Source organism: Ictidomys tridecemlineatus, chromosome 10 (assembly GCF_052094955.1).
Source record: "Ictidomys tridecemlineatus isolate mIctTri1 chromosome 10, mIctTri1.hap1, whole genome shotgun sequence".
NCBI classification, from domain to species: Eukaryota; Metazoa; Chordata; class Mammalia; order Rodentia; family Sciuridae; genus Ictidomys; species Ictidomys tridecemlineatus.
Window position 1 is genome coordinate 31483507 of NC_135486.1, and position 16107 is coordinate 31499613.

Here is a 16107-nt window from a genome sequence, read left to right on the forward strand (position 1 = left end):
CTGGGAGGGATGGAGGGGTCTCTGGAGACCGGACTAGGGCTCCCAGCGGGTCGCATTGAGAAAGAAGCGAGTGGTCTTTCGGTCCGGTCCCGAGACTGCGTTCCCATATCAGACCCTTCGAAAAACTCAGGTTTTGCCAGCTTTTCTCCCATAGAATCACATCCTTTGTTTAGAGGAGGGGGTGGGGGAGGAGACGGAGGGAGGGGCCCGCGGGTGCCGCCGCCGCCCCCGCCCCCTCCGGTGTGCGGAGCCCGATTGTCACTCAGCTCCCGCGCCGGGGGCGAAGGAGGCGCCGGCGCCGCAATCGAGTCCCCCCTCGCTCCCATCCCCCTGGACCTAACAGGCCAGCCCTGGATTCTCCGGGCATTCCTGGAGCGAGTGGCAGCTGAAGGCGTCGAGGTGTGGGGACACTTGGACAGCAGAGTTCAGGTGGGCGGGAGCTCTGTCAGCTCTGGTGTGACCTTGGGTAAGTCTGTGCTTCAGTTCGTCCCTGAGGCTTCCAAATGAGTGTTCAGGAGAGGGTTGAATGAAGCGCCTGGAATGCCCCCTTGGGGCAGGCGATGGGCACAGGTTCCCGGCAGAGCTGGAGCAGGACCAGGAGACTGCTAAGAAGGGCACTGGCAATATCTCAGGTGGGTGGCCGCAGGCAGATGTGCGTGCGCGCTAGGAAGTGGGGAGCCTGCGCTCGGGCACGGTCCTGGCCTCAGTCCCTCAGCCCCATGCCTGCCACCCCAGTCCCAGGTGCGAAACAGGGGCACTACCTCTTTAAAAGCGCCCGGGGCCAGCCTCTGCCGCACCATGTGATTGCTTGAAAGGCCGGGCTGGGAGCGCTGCGGCGGGAGCCGGAGGACGATGAGCTGCCGCGCGGTGCCCAGAGCCCAGCCCTGCCTGGCGCGGCCCCGGAACTCTAGGCGGCACGGCGTGCCGGGAACTTTGGGCACCGCCTCTGGGACCCCCTGCCGGCCAGCAGGCAGGATGGTGAGCTCCCCGCATCCTGTTCTGTGGACAGGGGTGGGCAGAGCGGGCAGGGAGACCCGGGCGGAGTGCGTGTGCTGGGAGCTCTCACACCTGATACAAAAGCCAGTGGCGGAGAGAGCGCTGCTATTTTAAGTTGCTGAATAGAACCTCTGGGGATGATAAAGGGAGGGGACAAAGGCTAGGCATAAAAGGGCCTGGGTACATTGGCCAGCCCGGACAGGCACTGGATGTGCCAAGTAGGGCGCATCTCTGCGGGCCAGTGGGAGTTGCGGGGCTGCCTGGCTCCCCTCCTCCTCTAGGCGGGCCTCCCCACCCCAGGCTTCCTGATTACAGGTGCCTGCCTCGTGCCCCGTGGTGCCTGTCTGCTGATGTGCCCAGCCTGTGCCGGCCATGTCGCACTCCATCTCGGCCTTCCAGGCCGCCTACATCGGAATCGAGGTGCTCATCGCCCTTGTCTCTGTGCCCGGGAATGTGCTGGTGATCTGGGCAGTGAAGGTGAACCAGGCCTTGCGGGATGCCACCTTCTGCTTCATCGTGTCGCTGGCGGTGGCTGATGTGGCAGTGGGTGCCTTGGTTATCCCACTGGCCATCCTCATCAACATTGGGCCACAGACTTACTTCCACACCTGCCTCATGGTGGCCTGTCCTGTCCTCATCCTCACCCAGAGTTCCATCCTGGCTCTGCTAGCAATTGCTGTGGACCGTTACCTCCGTGTCAAGATCCCTCTCCGGTGAGTTCACAGCAGTGAAAGGTACTGGCAGCAGCACCCCATCTGCCTGGCTTGAGGGCCATCTAGAGAGGATGAAAGGTAGAACATAAGATCCCAAGCAAGGCAGGTATTCTCTGGGTTATTGCACCCCAGCCCTCACTCTGCCTTTGCGTGTTCTGTGCCGTGGTGTTAGGCTGAGCTGTGGTTGGAGAAGCAGGAAGGGGTTGGATGGCTGGAGAGTTATTAACCTGGTAGTGCCCAGGACCCCAGTATGGAAGATGCTGCAGCCAGGGAACCCAAGGCTGCCTGTCAGACTTGAAATGGAGATGGAGGATTTGGAGGGTACACCAAGACAGGGCAGCAGTGAGTGCTGGAGGTGGGGGTACTAGTTGAATTACACCAGTCCTGGAGAAAAGGAAGAGGAAAGCCCAAAACTAAGGTGGGGTGAGGATGTGTGAGGGGGGCACTCTAGGGCCAGCTGTGTTGCTGCTTCTCCAACCAGACCCAGGCTGTCTCCCTGAAGGCATTCTTCAGCTTTCACATTCTCCAGGTGTCTCTGTGCCAGCCGGCTCCACCCTCTGGGGCTGTCCTGCTGAACCCAGCAGTCTGATTACCTCTGTCCAACTCCCATTAATGGGATCTCTATTGCGGGCAGGAGGAGGGGAAAATGCCAGCGCCTGCTCCTAATGTTCCTCCTGTTCTGCTGCAAAACTCTCTCTCTCTCTGTTGGTTACAGCAGAGGCCCTTGTGCTGCTTCCAGGCTGCAGAGTGGGGAGCCTGATGGTAGCAGTCCTCAGTGTGGGTGTCCAATCTACATTGGGTCTCCCTACCCAGGCCTGCCAGACCATAATCTCGTCACCAGGCAGTGCCTGGGCCACCAAGTGCCAGCAAGTGCCTGGGCACATTGCCAGGAACTGGCCTTGCTGGGGCACCCTTGTATGCTTGCCCCCTCTTTACATTCTTGTTACCAATAGATTCCTTTTCTAATGGGAAACTCTGGCCATCTCTGGCACCTGCTGTCCCCAGCGTAGCTTCCTAGACGCTCATATCTGGGACATGGGGCCTCTGGTCTCACTTGGCAACTTGCCTGGGCAGGCTTGGGCACTCACCGTGATCCCTCTGGTCACATTGTACACGTTTAACTTTTCCAAGCCTCTTTTTGTGCCACTTCCCCCCCCCCCCCCCCCGTTCTCATCATGGTCCTATAAGGGAGGTAGGGCAGGACTTGGGAAAGGGGAAGCAGGCTGGGGACTTGATCCAATCGTCTTGCCCTCCTGCCCTCCTGCCTCCATGCCCAGCACCATGATACCAATCTCTCTGCCCTCTCTACCTCCCTCACCATCACCAGTTTTCTCCAGGAAGGTGGAGTAAAGACTGCTGCTCAGGGGAGACGGAATGCAGCCCCAAGGCCCCATGAGTTCAGTCTCTGAGAGGCCTGTCCAGATGACGCTGGACGTTAGATGGGCTGACCCTTGCAGCCCGACTGTTATAACTAAGTGTGGTGCATTAGGAAATGTTTGCAGATGTAGAAAGGCCATTCCTCACTTCTGTCTGCTGCGTGGGTGCCAAGGCAGATCAAAGGCCCTGTCCTGATGTGACAGATGTCACGGACTGTAGAATGTGCCCTGCTTGCCCTGTGGGGCTGGGCCTGGGGATGGCTGTGTTCTTTTAGGGGATAGCTGCTATTGCTTTAGAGCTTGGGGTCTTGCAGGGCTGTCTTCTGAGGGCTGAGGCATGGATATGCATAGAATCTAACACAGGTCTGGGCTTGAATCCTTGCTATAAATGTCTGCCTCTGTGACCTTGAGAAAGTCACTAATTTAACCTCTTTAAACTTTAATTTCCTCATCTACAAGAGGGGACATTAATAATAGTACCTACTGCTACATTATGGTAATAATATGAACTCATACATATAAATCACTCAGGACTGGGGATGTAGCTTAGTGGTAGTATGTTTGTCCAGCAGGCTTAAGGCCCAGGGTTTGATCACAACACTGCAAAGCAAAAGCAAAACCAAACAAGCAAACCCTTAGTACTATGCCTGACATATTATATGCAAGCCGTAAATGGAAGGTTTATGTTAGTAGTTTTATTATCATTATGAATAGGTGGCTCAAAGTGGGACTGGATAGGAAAGCCCTGTCTCCCCACCCCAAATTCTTGTACTCTTATGAAGCAACACACACACACACACACACACACACACACACACACACACTTCCAAGGAGGTGTGAAAGTACTGTTACCTTATATCTATACCTCTTTCTTCTCCCCTGGTGAATCACTGGTGTCTCTAGGGCAGTGACCCTGGCAGTGACCACATCTTGTCTGCTTCTATGAATTGTCCAGAATGTCCACCCAGCTCAGTGTCTAGCCCCTGGCAGACATTTCATAAATGCTGGTTGAATTGTATGTTTCCAGAACACATTCAGGTGAGCCTCAAGTAAGCCTCTCAGGTATCTAACCTGTAGCTGCCTTGCTGTGGATTAGGTCTGCCCCCCATTCTATCTCAGGGCCTGACCACAGCTGCTCCCCCAGCTCAGCGTGGCCCTTCCACTGCTGTTCACCAGCAGTGCCTGGGAGTGCCCTATCCCATGGAGAGCAAGCAGAGCTCCTGGCAGTGGTGTTGGCCTACTCTAGTCTTTGCCTGACACTGCCCAGGTGTTGTGTAGGACATACAGTGTGCTCTGCTCCCCTCTGGGCAGCTGGAGTCAGTAAGCTGCCAGGTCTGTGAGACCCCTCTCAACCAGAGATCCCCAGGCATCCTCTCCCTGTCCTGACATGTCAGTCAAAAGTAGATGTGGCCTTGGGCACTAAGAAATAATCCTGCCAGGCACAGGTGGGCGTGTCTGGATCATCTGGGTGCAGGAGTCGGTGGGTTCTTCCGGAGCAGGGCATGGGTTGGTCAGTCAGCCACAAATCTTATTTTCTTCCACTTGGCAGAAAGCCAGGGGAGAAGAGAGATTCACATCATGTAGTGTGAGCTCCATTTACAAATACAAAAAAAAGTTGGAGTTGTTGAATCATCAATAACCTGTGGTCATTTGCATGTGCTTTACATGTTATTTGTATAGTGCCTCCACATGTTTGGTAATCGGTACCTTATTCCCCTCACTCCTACTTGTAGGGAATCTTCATCATTCATTATTTTCTCACCTAGAGATTTCTTGGTAGCATTCTGTGGCAATGTGGTGCCTACTCCAGGGACCTCCCTGACCAAAGCCCTCTCAGTGAGAAAGAGACCCTAGCAAAGGCTGCCCATGACTAGATGGGTTGGAGTAAAGTGAAGGGATGGTGGCTGTTTGGGACTCAGTCAGACTTGAGTTTGAACCTTGCTGTTACCAGCTAGATGTGCAACCTGGGGCAAATTATTCAACCTCTTTCCTGCCATATGTTAAATGAAGGGATTGGATTCAAGGTCACTAAGCTCCTTTTGACTCTTTGTGGGTTCTTCCTTATCCTGATTCTTGCCAGTGCTGCTTGGGATCCTGGGAGGGCTTTTTTATTGTGTTTGCAGCTCCTAGTGAGGCATCATAATGCTGTCTTTATGTGTTCTATCTCATTTGATGTTCGTTGTCTCTCAGGAGTGGAGTTTATTGTTATCCCCATTCAACAGACAATCCTGTAGATGAACTGAGGTCTGAGGCTCTGGAGGTTCAGCGGTTTGCCCAGACAAACAGCAGAGGAGCAGAGGCAGGCTTGAACCCAGGCCTATCTACAGATGCCTTTAACCTTCAGCCCCAATGATCTTGCATCAGCCCCAGAAGCTGAAGGATTTATGGATGAGCTTCCCCCAAGCTGTCTGTGGGGTGATTTTTTTCTACTGACTTTTGCCCAAGGTCTCTGCACTCTGCTCAGCCCACATTCAGCACCTCCTCTCCTTCTCCACCTTCACTCCAGTGGGCAGTTGAACCCCTGGCAACCCTGCTTCTGTCCACAGCTGGAAGCCTTCCCAACTGGGAGGCAGGGAATCAGGGAGGCTGGGCTTGCTGGGCTGAGCTTGGGCAAGGAAAGAAATCTGGTAGATGAGGGTGTGTTTGCTCTTAGGCACCAATTTAGCCTGGGATTTTTTGGCAACTAAAGTGCCTCATATGCCATTGTACCCCAGCAAGTATCTGTGGCCTCTGGGTTCCAGAACAGTTGCTCTGAGGTCTCCATCTGCTTCCAGGAGAGATAGACTGTCTCTAGATCCTCTGTCTAAGGATGTGTTAGTCATAGGCCTAGAGTGTCTGAGATGAAACAACGGCGGAGAAAGCCCTGGAGCCCAACCCCTCACACATGCAGACTGACGAGGAAACCGCTCCCCAGGGAGAGTGGGAGCTCTTGCCTCCTCCCAATCCAGACTCTTGTCCTCCTACCTGTGATGTAAGAGGCTAGAGCAGGAAGAGAAATCACAAGCTGCTGGAGGTACAGAAAGAAAAATGAGTGAGGTCTGCAAATCAGCCTTAGGCTTGGAGGGGGAATGTGATGGATGGAAGTCACTTTGTGATGATGATGATGATGATGATGATGATGATGATGATGATGATGATGGCGGCGGCGGCACTGGGGATTGAACCCACGGGAGTTTTACCACTGAGCTACACTCTCAGTCCTTTTTATTTTTTAATTTTGAGACAGGGTCTCCCTAAGTTGCCCAGACTGGCATTGAACTTACCATCCTGCTTCAGTCTCTCAGGTAGCTGGGATTATATTATAGGCTTGTGCCACCACCATTAATGTTCACTTTGTGATTTAAAAGGCCATTTCTTTCTTTGAATTGGGGTATCCTTCAGGTGGGTTATGCCTAGGAGCACAGGTGCTGTGGAATCATCTGGATTTCTTCCCCCACGCATCAGATGGCTTATGGAAAATCTCTGAGAGCCTAAGGGGCAACCTGGCCAGGTGTCAGCTGCTTGGAAGCAGAGGAATGGCCAAGACGCCCTGGAAACCCCCTTCTACCCATGGGTCATAATGTGGACCCATAAGGGCTGCACCCTGACATTTGATGTTTGTTTCTAAGCATAAAAGCAATCCGTGTGGATAATGAGAAATATAGGAAAGAACAAAGATGATAAAATCACCAGCAATCTGCCACCTACAGAGAACTACTGTTAACATTTTGATGTTCCAGAAAATTTTCCACACACATGAATGTAGATATAGATACATTACTTTTACGTATCGACAGAATCTATCTAAAAATGGTTTTATAAGCCAGGCGTGGTGGCACATGCCTGTAATCCCAGCAGCTTGGGAGGCTGAGGCAGGAGGACTATGAGTTGAAAGCCAGCTTCAGCAACTTAGCAAGGCCCTAAACAACTCAGTGAGACCCTGTTTAAAAAATAAAAAAACATTAAAAATGGTTTTATATCCCTTTTTATTCACTTACCATTTCCTTGTGTCAATTAAAATTATTTTTAAGGACTTTATGATGATATAACACTGGATTGTATGATTACTCATCTTTTAGATCTCGTCTGAAATAGCTCCTCTCTAGGGAATCCTTCCCTCACCTCTCTCAGACCAGATTCATTTTCTGATAGATGCTGGGATTGGGTTTATTCCTTCCATGGTTTACTCCTTCCATATTACTCATGGTCCACGGAGTTTCTGGGCTTCATAAGGCCCACAGAGCCAAGGCCAAGTCTGCTTACATACCCATGTATCCCCCATGCCTGGTGCAGAAACTACAAACATTTCTAGAACAAATGAATTTGAATATTGTATTTATTCATTCTTAAATTAGTGGCTATTTAGATTGTTATCGTTGATTATTATTATTATTATTATTATCACCAAAAACACTTTGATGATTCCCATTGTTTGTGGGGTCAGAGTCAAGGTCAAGCATGGTGGGTTGTGCCTCCTGGTACACAGCACAGTCTCTCTGAGGATGTTCTTCTGAGACTGTTTCCCAGTTCCTTTCACCCCATCACCCCAATTCCTTGCCCACACCCTCCACACTGCAAATCCCTGAGGGGCACTTGATGTTCTTCACCCCAGCTGCCCTTCGGGGCTGGGGAGGACAGGGCAGAGCAGGTCCAGGATCTGGCCCTTATTGCCTGCTCTCTGTTCCCTGAGGCCTTGGCCTCTTCTTGAGGAGAGCAGCCTCCAGACTGGAGGGCCAGTTCTTGGTTGGCCCATTTGGCAGGGTCACAGATGTATGGAGCAGAGACAAAGGAGGTTGAAGCACACACCACCTCTCCTTGGGCTGCATGAATCACTCCTTCAACCTTGGCCTTGTTAACTCAAGCCCAGGAGAGGTTGCCAGTTGAAAGGTTGGAGAGTGGGGGTGGAGAAGGGGGGAGGAATAGGAGGCGGGAAGGTGGGCCTTGGCGCTCATGTCTTCTTAGAAACACTGATTTGAAGGTGGGCAAGGAGATGGGCTTCCCTAACCCTGAAGGAGAAGAGGTGAGGCACCTTCTCTGTCTTGCCCCATGCCCTGACAACTTTTCTATGGTAGGAAAAGAGTTATGGGGCTGGGGACTAGTGACGCCCATTTATCTATTTCGTGTCCCTGGCATGGCCTGGTAAGGGAGATTCACAGCCTGGTTCAGTCACAACCTCTGTGAGCTCTTCGCCACTATAGAGATTATGGATGTCTGCAGACCAAGGTGGCCAAGGAGACCTTCCTGGCCCGCCTGTGGTAGGAGTAGGGGACATAGGAGACTGGTACCTGGCAGGTTGCAGTGCTGAACCCCAATGCACATTCACTATCTGAAGCCCAAGTCCACGAGGGAGAGGCTCTTGGGGACTGTCTTCCTGCTACCTGCTTCCAGAATTTCTCTGCCTTTTGGAAAAGAGGGAAACTGATCACCTTTGTGTATCCCCACCCAAGACCTATTATAGACAGATCTATTCGTTCATTCATTCGAAAAGCATTTTTTCGAGTGCCACATATGTGCTGGGCACTGGTATGGATCCTTGGGAGTCATTTCTTAACAAAACAGATCCTCTTGGAGCCTGCATTGTCACGGGCTGGGGGACAGATGCCAAATAATAAACACAATGCTTAAATTATGTAGAATGCTAGAAGGTTGGGATATTGAAACAGGCAAGAAGAGCAGGGAAAATGGGATTGGGAGTGCAAGGCCAGCGGGGAGAGAGGGTTGCCACTTTAAATAGGGTGGTCAGGGAGGTTCCATGGAGAAGGTGCCATTTGGGCAAAACCTGGAAGGTGAGGGCATAGGCCATGCGGACATCAGGAGAATGTGCCTGGCGGGAGAGAAAACTAGAACAAAGGCCCTAGGGTAGGAATGTACTTGAAGTGTTTGGTGACCAGCATGGAGTCCTGTGCCTCTGGAATGGGGTGATAAAAGAGGAGAGTGGCTGAAGATAATGAGCCATTGGTTGGCCCCAGATGACCTGGAGGCCTCTGGAAGGACGTGGGCTTTTATTACGAGGGAAATGGGAGCCATGGCAAGGCTTAGAGCAGAGAAGGGGCAGGGTCTGCCCTAGGTTTTAGAGGATTGCTGCTGTGCTGAGAACATGCTCAGGGCAGAGGTGCAAGCAGGAGACCAGCGAGGAGCCATTACGGCCATTACAGACAATGGGGGCTTGAGTCTGAACCACGGCAGAGGAGGTGGTGGCAAGTGGTTAATTCTGGATGTGCATTTTAAAATTTTACCTTTTTATTGAAGTGAGATTTTCATGCAGTAATGTAAATGTACATACATCTTAAGTGTGTAGCTCAATGATTTCTTGTTATATGGATATACTTACATAGCCACCACTGGATTAATACTTACAATATATTCTATACCTGAAAGGGTCCCTTGTGCCCCTTTCAGTCAGCGCTCTCCAAAGGGTAGGCACTATTCTGACATTTATTCCCATAGATCGATTTTGCCTGTTATGAACATTTATAAATGGAATTGAGCAGCAGGTACCCTTCTGTGTCTGGCTCCTGAAGCCCAAATTTAGGGCTGAGACTCATCCCTGTTATGTGAAACAGCAGGCTTCCCCACCCCACTCCTGCTAGAATTCAGCATATGAATGCATGCACTATGATTTGTTTAAATGCTGGATCTATTTTGAAGAAAGAGCCAAAGACTTTGCTTCTGGCTTGGATGTGGGAACAAACCTATAGATTGAATATGAGAAAGAAGAGTCAACGTGACCACTTTCAATCCGAGGCAACTGGGAGGATGGAGTTGGCATCGTCCAAGATGAGAAAGGCTGCAGATGGTGCAGGTTTGGGAAGCAAGCAAAGGCATTCAGACTTAGCTTTGTTGCACTTGGAGTCTCACAGATCCCTCAGTGGCGTGTTGAGCAGACAGTGGGATATAGGAAGAGAGAATTCAGGAGAGAGGCCTGGCCTGGGGGATATAAATGTAAGAGCCACTAGCATGTAGCTGGGGTTGAAATTCACAAGGCTGGGTGAGATCCCCAAAGAGACACAGTACAGATAAAGAAGAGGACCAAGGACCAGGCATTGAGAAGCTGGCAGGAAGAAGATGCTCCAACACATTGAAGATGAACCCCAGATGTAGGAGGAAACCCCAGAGCCAAGTGTGGTCCCGGAAGACAAGTGTAGAAAGTACATCAAAATGGGGTGAGAACTCAGCTATTTCCAATGCCACTAACAGGGAAGTGAGATGAGAACTCAGAGGTATCACCCAGGGAGGCCAGACCATGGGTGATCTAGATAAGGGCAATGTCAATGTCAATGCAGTGTGAGGGCCACAAAGTCTGATTGGAGAAGGTTCAGAAGGGAAGAGGAATAGATTGAAGGCCACTGGTTTGATGACTTTTTCAAGGAACTTCGTTGCAGAGAGCCAAGTATCAGGCAGTGGCAGTCCAGTGGGGAGTAAGCATTTTGCTGTGTGTGTGTGTGTGTGTGTGTGTGTGTGTGTAAGATAGAAGAGTGTTTCATATGTTTGGTGCTGGCTGAAATATTCAGAGGACAGTGGAACACTAATGATAGAGAATTTCTTGAGTGACGTGTAACCTAGCAGGGTGGGGAGCTAAGGTGTACATGGTGGGGTTGGCCTTGGATGGACCCCAGAGGCTCTTCTGTGTGCCTAAGTCGAGGTGCAGATGCTGGAGGTGAAGTTCTCTTCTGTTTTGGCTTCCTCAGTGAAGAGGGAAGCAAGGTCATCAGCTGAGAGGGAGGGTGCCGAAGGAGGTATTGGGGGGAGGAGCAAGTGTGAAATAATTCTGTAGGAAGTGGGGAGTGACTAGTCTCGGGAAGTCTACTCTAATTGGGCGCAGCATGAAGGGCCCACCTGAAGCTCACAGCGGTGAGTTGGAAGTGAGACTCAGCCATGTGGCTGCGTGTTTATCACTGGCCATGTCCAACTACGCAGATGCAGGTGTGGAGAGGGCAGGAGGCTCGTCCTTTGTCAGTTCAGATGCACCAGATTCCTGCTGCCGTTAGGTATCTTATCAGGGTCTAGAAGTTGACTTCGGTCCCTGCATTCATGGAATTTGGAGACTAGTTAAGAGACAGTAAATAGACCTGTCAACAAGCAGGTAGGCACAATTATCACTTGGGAAGAATTTGAGGGAGAAAACCATCTTGGTATTCTCTGTGTCAGTTCTTTGCTGGTGTCTCCAAAACCCTGTGTTGACATCCGGAGGGACCCACAAGGGCTCAGGGCTCAGGTAGGGCCTTGTGGTCCATGTGGTTCATGGTCAAGAGTTTGGATTTTATTCTGAGTGTACTGAAGCCTCTGAGTGGTTTAAGCAGGGAATGTCATAATTCAAATTACATTTTAAAAAGGCCCAAATTTCTTAACAAAATATTAGCAAATCAAATCAAGTGATATAAAAAGGATAATATATCACCGCCAAAATGGCTTTTCTGCGTATGCAAGAGTGACTTCACATTTGAAAAAAATCAATCGGTAATTCACCGCACTTGCATGAGAAGATCAGCCTGCCCGTGTGTGAGGACTGACCACAGCGGCTAGGAGAGGACCAGAGGGAGGCGCATTGGGACTGGGACAGCCAGAGGGGGTGGGGGCAGTGACACAGGCCATGGAGATCAAGGACAGGACAGGCAAGGTTTCGTACATGGTAGAGTGAGAGCCAGCTGGGAATGAATGCACTGGCTGTGTGGAGCAGGGAAGGACTCACAGGTGACTCTCTGGTTAGTGGGATGGCCCCTGGTGGAGGGCGGTGCCACTTCTGGAGATGGGGAAGGAAGAGGAAATTGAGAGATTTGGAACCTGTGAGGCTCACTATGGAGGTGAGGTGACAGCAGGGTCACTGGTGGCCTTCTCCCTTCCTTCTCCTGCGGGGTTGGGCAGATGGACCCCTCCTGCCTCACATGGTCTCAAGGACAGTGTCCTTCAAACCTCCAGCAACCTTGCTGTGCACCTCCAGCTGTTCCATCTGCTCCCCTCCCCCTCACTTCTCAGGAGGCCATTGGCTTCCTTAGACTGGGGTGGCAGAGGTCAGGATGTGTGACTCTGGGCTCCACCAAACAAAGGAGACTGCAGAGTTGGGGGTCCTGCCCTCTGAGGGGCTCCATTCAGCCTGGGAGACAGTGGCTTCTGGGACAGTGAGGGCCCACTCCCTACCCCAAGCCTCCACTCCTCCTCAGTAGCCCAGTCCTGGACAGTGTGCCTTATTTCTTCCTGTCCCTGGAGCCCACCCGATGGTCTGCATCGGGGGTTGTGTTGACCCCTGTATAGTGGTTGTCCCTCTCAGCAATCAAGGTCCCCTCACAGCTGCCATGGGACACTGAGTGGCCCAGTTTCTGCTAATGTAGCAGAGAGAGTGGTCTGGCACTAAGCAGGCAGCTGGAATACCAGCCCTAATCCATCCCAATGGCATGGCAGGCAGCATGGGGACCCCAAGCCTGGCCTGGGGACTTGCTGTGTCCCTGTCACTCCGGCCTCCTTGTAGCAGCCCTTTCACACAGAAACCATCTCCTTTGCCTTGTGGAGCAGAGAGCTTTGCAGTGCAGTTAGCAGCAATGGCGTGGGCACTGCCTACCGCCTCCTGGCTTCCAGTTCTCAGCTCCCCGCCCCTGGCCAAGAGCGGCTTCCCAGCCCTTTCTCTGTCCCCATGGAATCCAGGGCTCTGGCAGGCAGGACCAGTAGCTCCCCAAAGATCCTCCTGGGGACAGGAAAGAGGAAGGTCTGTTTAAGAAAACTCCTGTACTCAGATATTTTTAATGATCTGCCTTCCAGAAAAAGCATCTCCCTCCCCATGTCTTACGAGGGTGTCTAAGTGACATGAGGAGTAAGAGCAGTCTCTCCAGACAGACCTGCAGCACAATCCTACTTCAGGCACTTAGAGCTGTGTTCTCTCTCGGATAAGTTACTTAGCACTTGTGTGCTTCCATTTCCTCTTCCGTAAAATAGGTTTCTTAATACTTCCTTTCCTCGGCCTGCTGTGAAGCTTAGCAATGATGATGTCCAGGGGTTAGTGCATAGTAGGCGCTCAGTACAGGGGCCATTACTATTGTTAAATAATGCAAAGCTTCTTTTTTTATTTACCATTTGATGTTCTGTGACTCAACGTTATGTGACTGTTGTGATCCCCCTGGGTTCAGGTCAGTGTCAAAACAAGGTTGCATGCACTAGAAGGCTGGGTGGGGTCCGTCCCACTGTCCTGCTCACCAAGGCCAGCGGTTAACACGTGCCTGGCTGGCACTTAGTAAGTGTCTTAATTAATGCAGGAAGGAGAAGAGGCTCATCTGGAGGAGGGAGGTAGTAGAGGGGAAGAATGGGGCCAGCTTGGAAAATCAGTGGTCTTCACATTTGCCCACACGGGGCAAGGGCAGGTGAGGAAGGGCCACTTGGTGAACACGTCCTTGCGAGTTAGAGGTTGGAGCACAGAAGGCAAAGGCTCCCCAGGCTTACCCAGCCAGCTAGAGGGTGGGGATCCTGGCCTCCTGGTCCCCAGCTCAGCTTCCCCGTCCCCTGTCATCCCATGATGACTGTTTGTATGAGGCAAAGGGTGGTGAGGGTCCTCTGCCCTCCCTGGTGCCCTTGTGCTCCCAGGAACTCGTCCTGGGCAGCTTCTATGGGTGCGGGCCTTTGAGGTTGCTGAAGCAAGGGCTCCCTTAGGTCTGGCAGCTCTAACTTGTCTTGGGCAGGAAATCATTCGGTGTGTTTGGGGACTGGCTGTGCTCCACAGACACCTGCCAATGGTCCCCTATAGACAACAGTGCCCCACCCGCACATTAGGGACTGTGATACAGCAAGGCAGACAGGGTGCAGGGCACTGTCGGCCCCCGGGGCTGACCGCAGTCTGGAAGAGAGGGGTATGCAGGTATGAAGCCCCACCATCACCCCCACCTCTGTCTACTCCCAGGTGTGTGTTCACACAGGCTCACGTGAGCGTATGTGAGAGTGCACACGTGCATGTGCAGGGGGCTACTGCTGTTGGTTTTATGTCAAAGAGTAACTCTAGGCCTCTAGGCCGCCTGTTCAGTCTGCTCACCCACTTCTCTGCCCCCCCAGTAACTTGCTCCCTCATTTCCAGGGTCCCGACAAGAGTCTCTGCCTAGCCAATTTGCTTGTGTCCCACCCAGCGCTCACCCTCCTCCCTGACACAGAGACACAGTTTACGTGTCCAAGTCCATGAGTACTTCTGATGACTCCGGTCCTGTCCTCAAGGGCCCAGGGGAGACTGACAGGTGCTAGCAGGAGGCCACAGCAGGCACACAGGCCAGTCGGATGCTCAGTCCCACGCCTCCTTCTACCTGTGATCCAGGCTCACTTCCCTGTCCCCTGGCCAGCCACTTCTTAGCCTATCCAGGCCTTGGAGTTGAGAAGAATGAGAAAAGTCTAATTCCTCCTCCTTCTTGAACATGCGGCCCTCAGCTTGGACAGCACCTCCTCTAGGAAGCCCTCCTTGTTTGTCTTGAAGTTCCCACTCCTCCCTGTGCTCCTCTTTAACACAGCTCTTCCTGCCAGGGACAGTGGTGCACGCCTGTAATCCCAGCTACTCTCAAGAGGCTGAGGCAGGAGGATGGCAAGTTTAAACTCAGCCTGGGCAATTTAGCAAGATCCTGTCCCAGCGTAAAATAAAAGGGCTGGGGATATAGCTCAGGGGTAGAGCACACCTGGGTTCCATCTCCAGTACCAGAAACAAAACAAAACAAACAAAAAAACATGCCTCTCTCAAACTGAGCTGACCTGTGAGCCATGTGAGCTATTCATCTCCGAATCCAGTCGGTTGCTTAGTGCGTTTGGTATTCAGTGAATCCCTGAGTGATATAGGGTGGCTCTCAGCACCCAGGACTTGCTGGGCCCATGCAGAACACTTGCATGAATGGTCTTGTTTCAGTCCTTGCACAATTTTATGAAGAGGCACTAGAAGTATTTTATATGAATAGTATAACAATTCCCGTTTCCACACATAAATCTGAGGCCCAGGGAGGTTTAACAACTCGCTCACGGTAACGCTGCTAAGTGTGACCAGAATTGGCGAATGAATAACTGTGTGATTGAATGAAAGGACCTGTATTTGAGCCTTGACTTCAACACCTGCTGGGCGACCTTGGGTAAATCACTTACCTCCTTGGGTCTTGGATCTGTGTTTATACAATGGGCATAATTCCAATTCCTGCCACTAAGAGTTGTCTGGGAACAGGAAGGAAGGGTGAATGGCCTCCCTGTTCAGCACTGGCTCTGGGGGTGTGTGTGTTTGGGGGTGGGGTGGGGGGTATGAATCCGGTCTGCAGCCCAGGCACTGCCCATGGGCTGGCCTGATGGCCTGGCACTGAGGGGACAGCAGGAGCTGATGTGGGCCACAGGACTGGGGACATGTGAGTGGAGGAGAGACCTGAAAGACAGAGGAGCTGTTCTGGGGAGACAGGAGGGGAGGGTCCGGAAGCAGATGGCGCTGCCTGCTTGGCAGGGGAGCCAGTGTTTGAGGAGAAAGCTCTTCCCTCGCGTGCCACGCTGCTTACCACCTGCGGCAGCTGTGGACGGCTCCCAGCTGCAGGGAGAGGAGCCATCACGACCAGTGAGCATGGGACCTACAGAAGGGCAGTCCTGCCCCGGCGACCTGCACACAGGAGCAGGAGACTGCTGGAGTGGGGAGGGCGCCACTGTGGTGGCCAGGGTAGGCTGGCACTGTGCTGTCAAGGACCCTGCAGCCCCGGGACCTCCGTGTAGGGGCTGGGTGTGAGGAGGAAGTCCGCCTTGCAGGGAGGGGAACTTCCCTAGGCCCTGAACGTCCTGCCGCCGTGTGGCTGGGTCTGCTCTCAGCCCACAGTCAAGACCCCAAGAAAAATGATCAAGAGAAACCCCTGTGAGGAGAATCACAGACAGGGAGCCCCCACCCAAACTGGGGAGGGTCACTTCTCTCCTGGGTACAGGGAGACTTGCGGCTGGGAACCGGGAGGCCTGAATCTGGTCCTGGGACTGGCCGCCTCGCCTTCTCTGGACCTGCATCCTCATCAGTAAACAGGCTGACTTCTCTGGGTGGATGCTGGCAAGAATCCAATGATGGGGACCCGCAGGGTCTG

At 52.4% G+C, this 16107-nt stretch overlaps 1 protein-coding gene and 1 long non-coding RNA gene across 6 annotated transcripts in view; one reads left to right on the top strand and one right to left on the bottom strand.

Annotated features, from left to right (window-relative positions):
* Positions 1 to 278: 278 nt before the first annotated feature.
* Positions 279 to 16107, top strand: part of Adora1 (adenosine A1 receptor) — a 32188-nt gene continuing 16359 nt past the window's right edge. Inside the window, exons 1-2 of one of the 5 annotated variants that reach the window (XM_078022610.1) lie at positions 279 to 466; positions 1312 to 1709. In XM_078022610.1, the coding sequence (XP_077878736.1) occupies positions 1369 to 1709 (341 nt within the window). In that variant the 5' untranslated portion in view covers positions 279 to 466; positions 1312 to 1368. The other 4 variants (XM_078022609.1, XM_078022608.1, XM_005330323.4 and 1 more) reach the window with 4 other exon arrangements.
* Positions 1085 to 2722, bottom strand: LOC144367170 (uncharacterized). Its single transcript, XR_013426469.1, has 2 exons — positions 2303 to 2722; positions 1085 to 1771 (listed from the first exon to the last, which is right to left on the bottom strand). It is a non-coding gene; the product is annotated as an uncharacterized LOC144367170 (long non-coding RNA).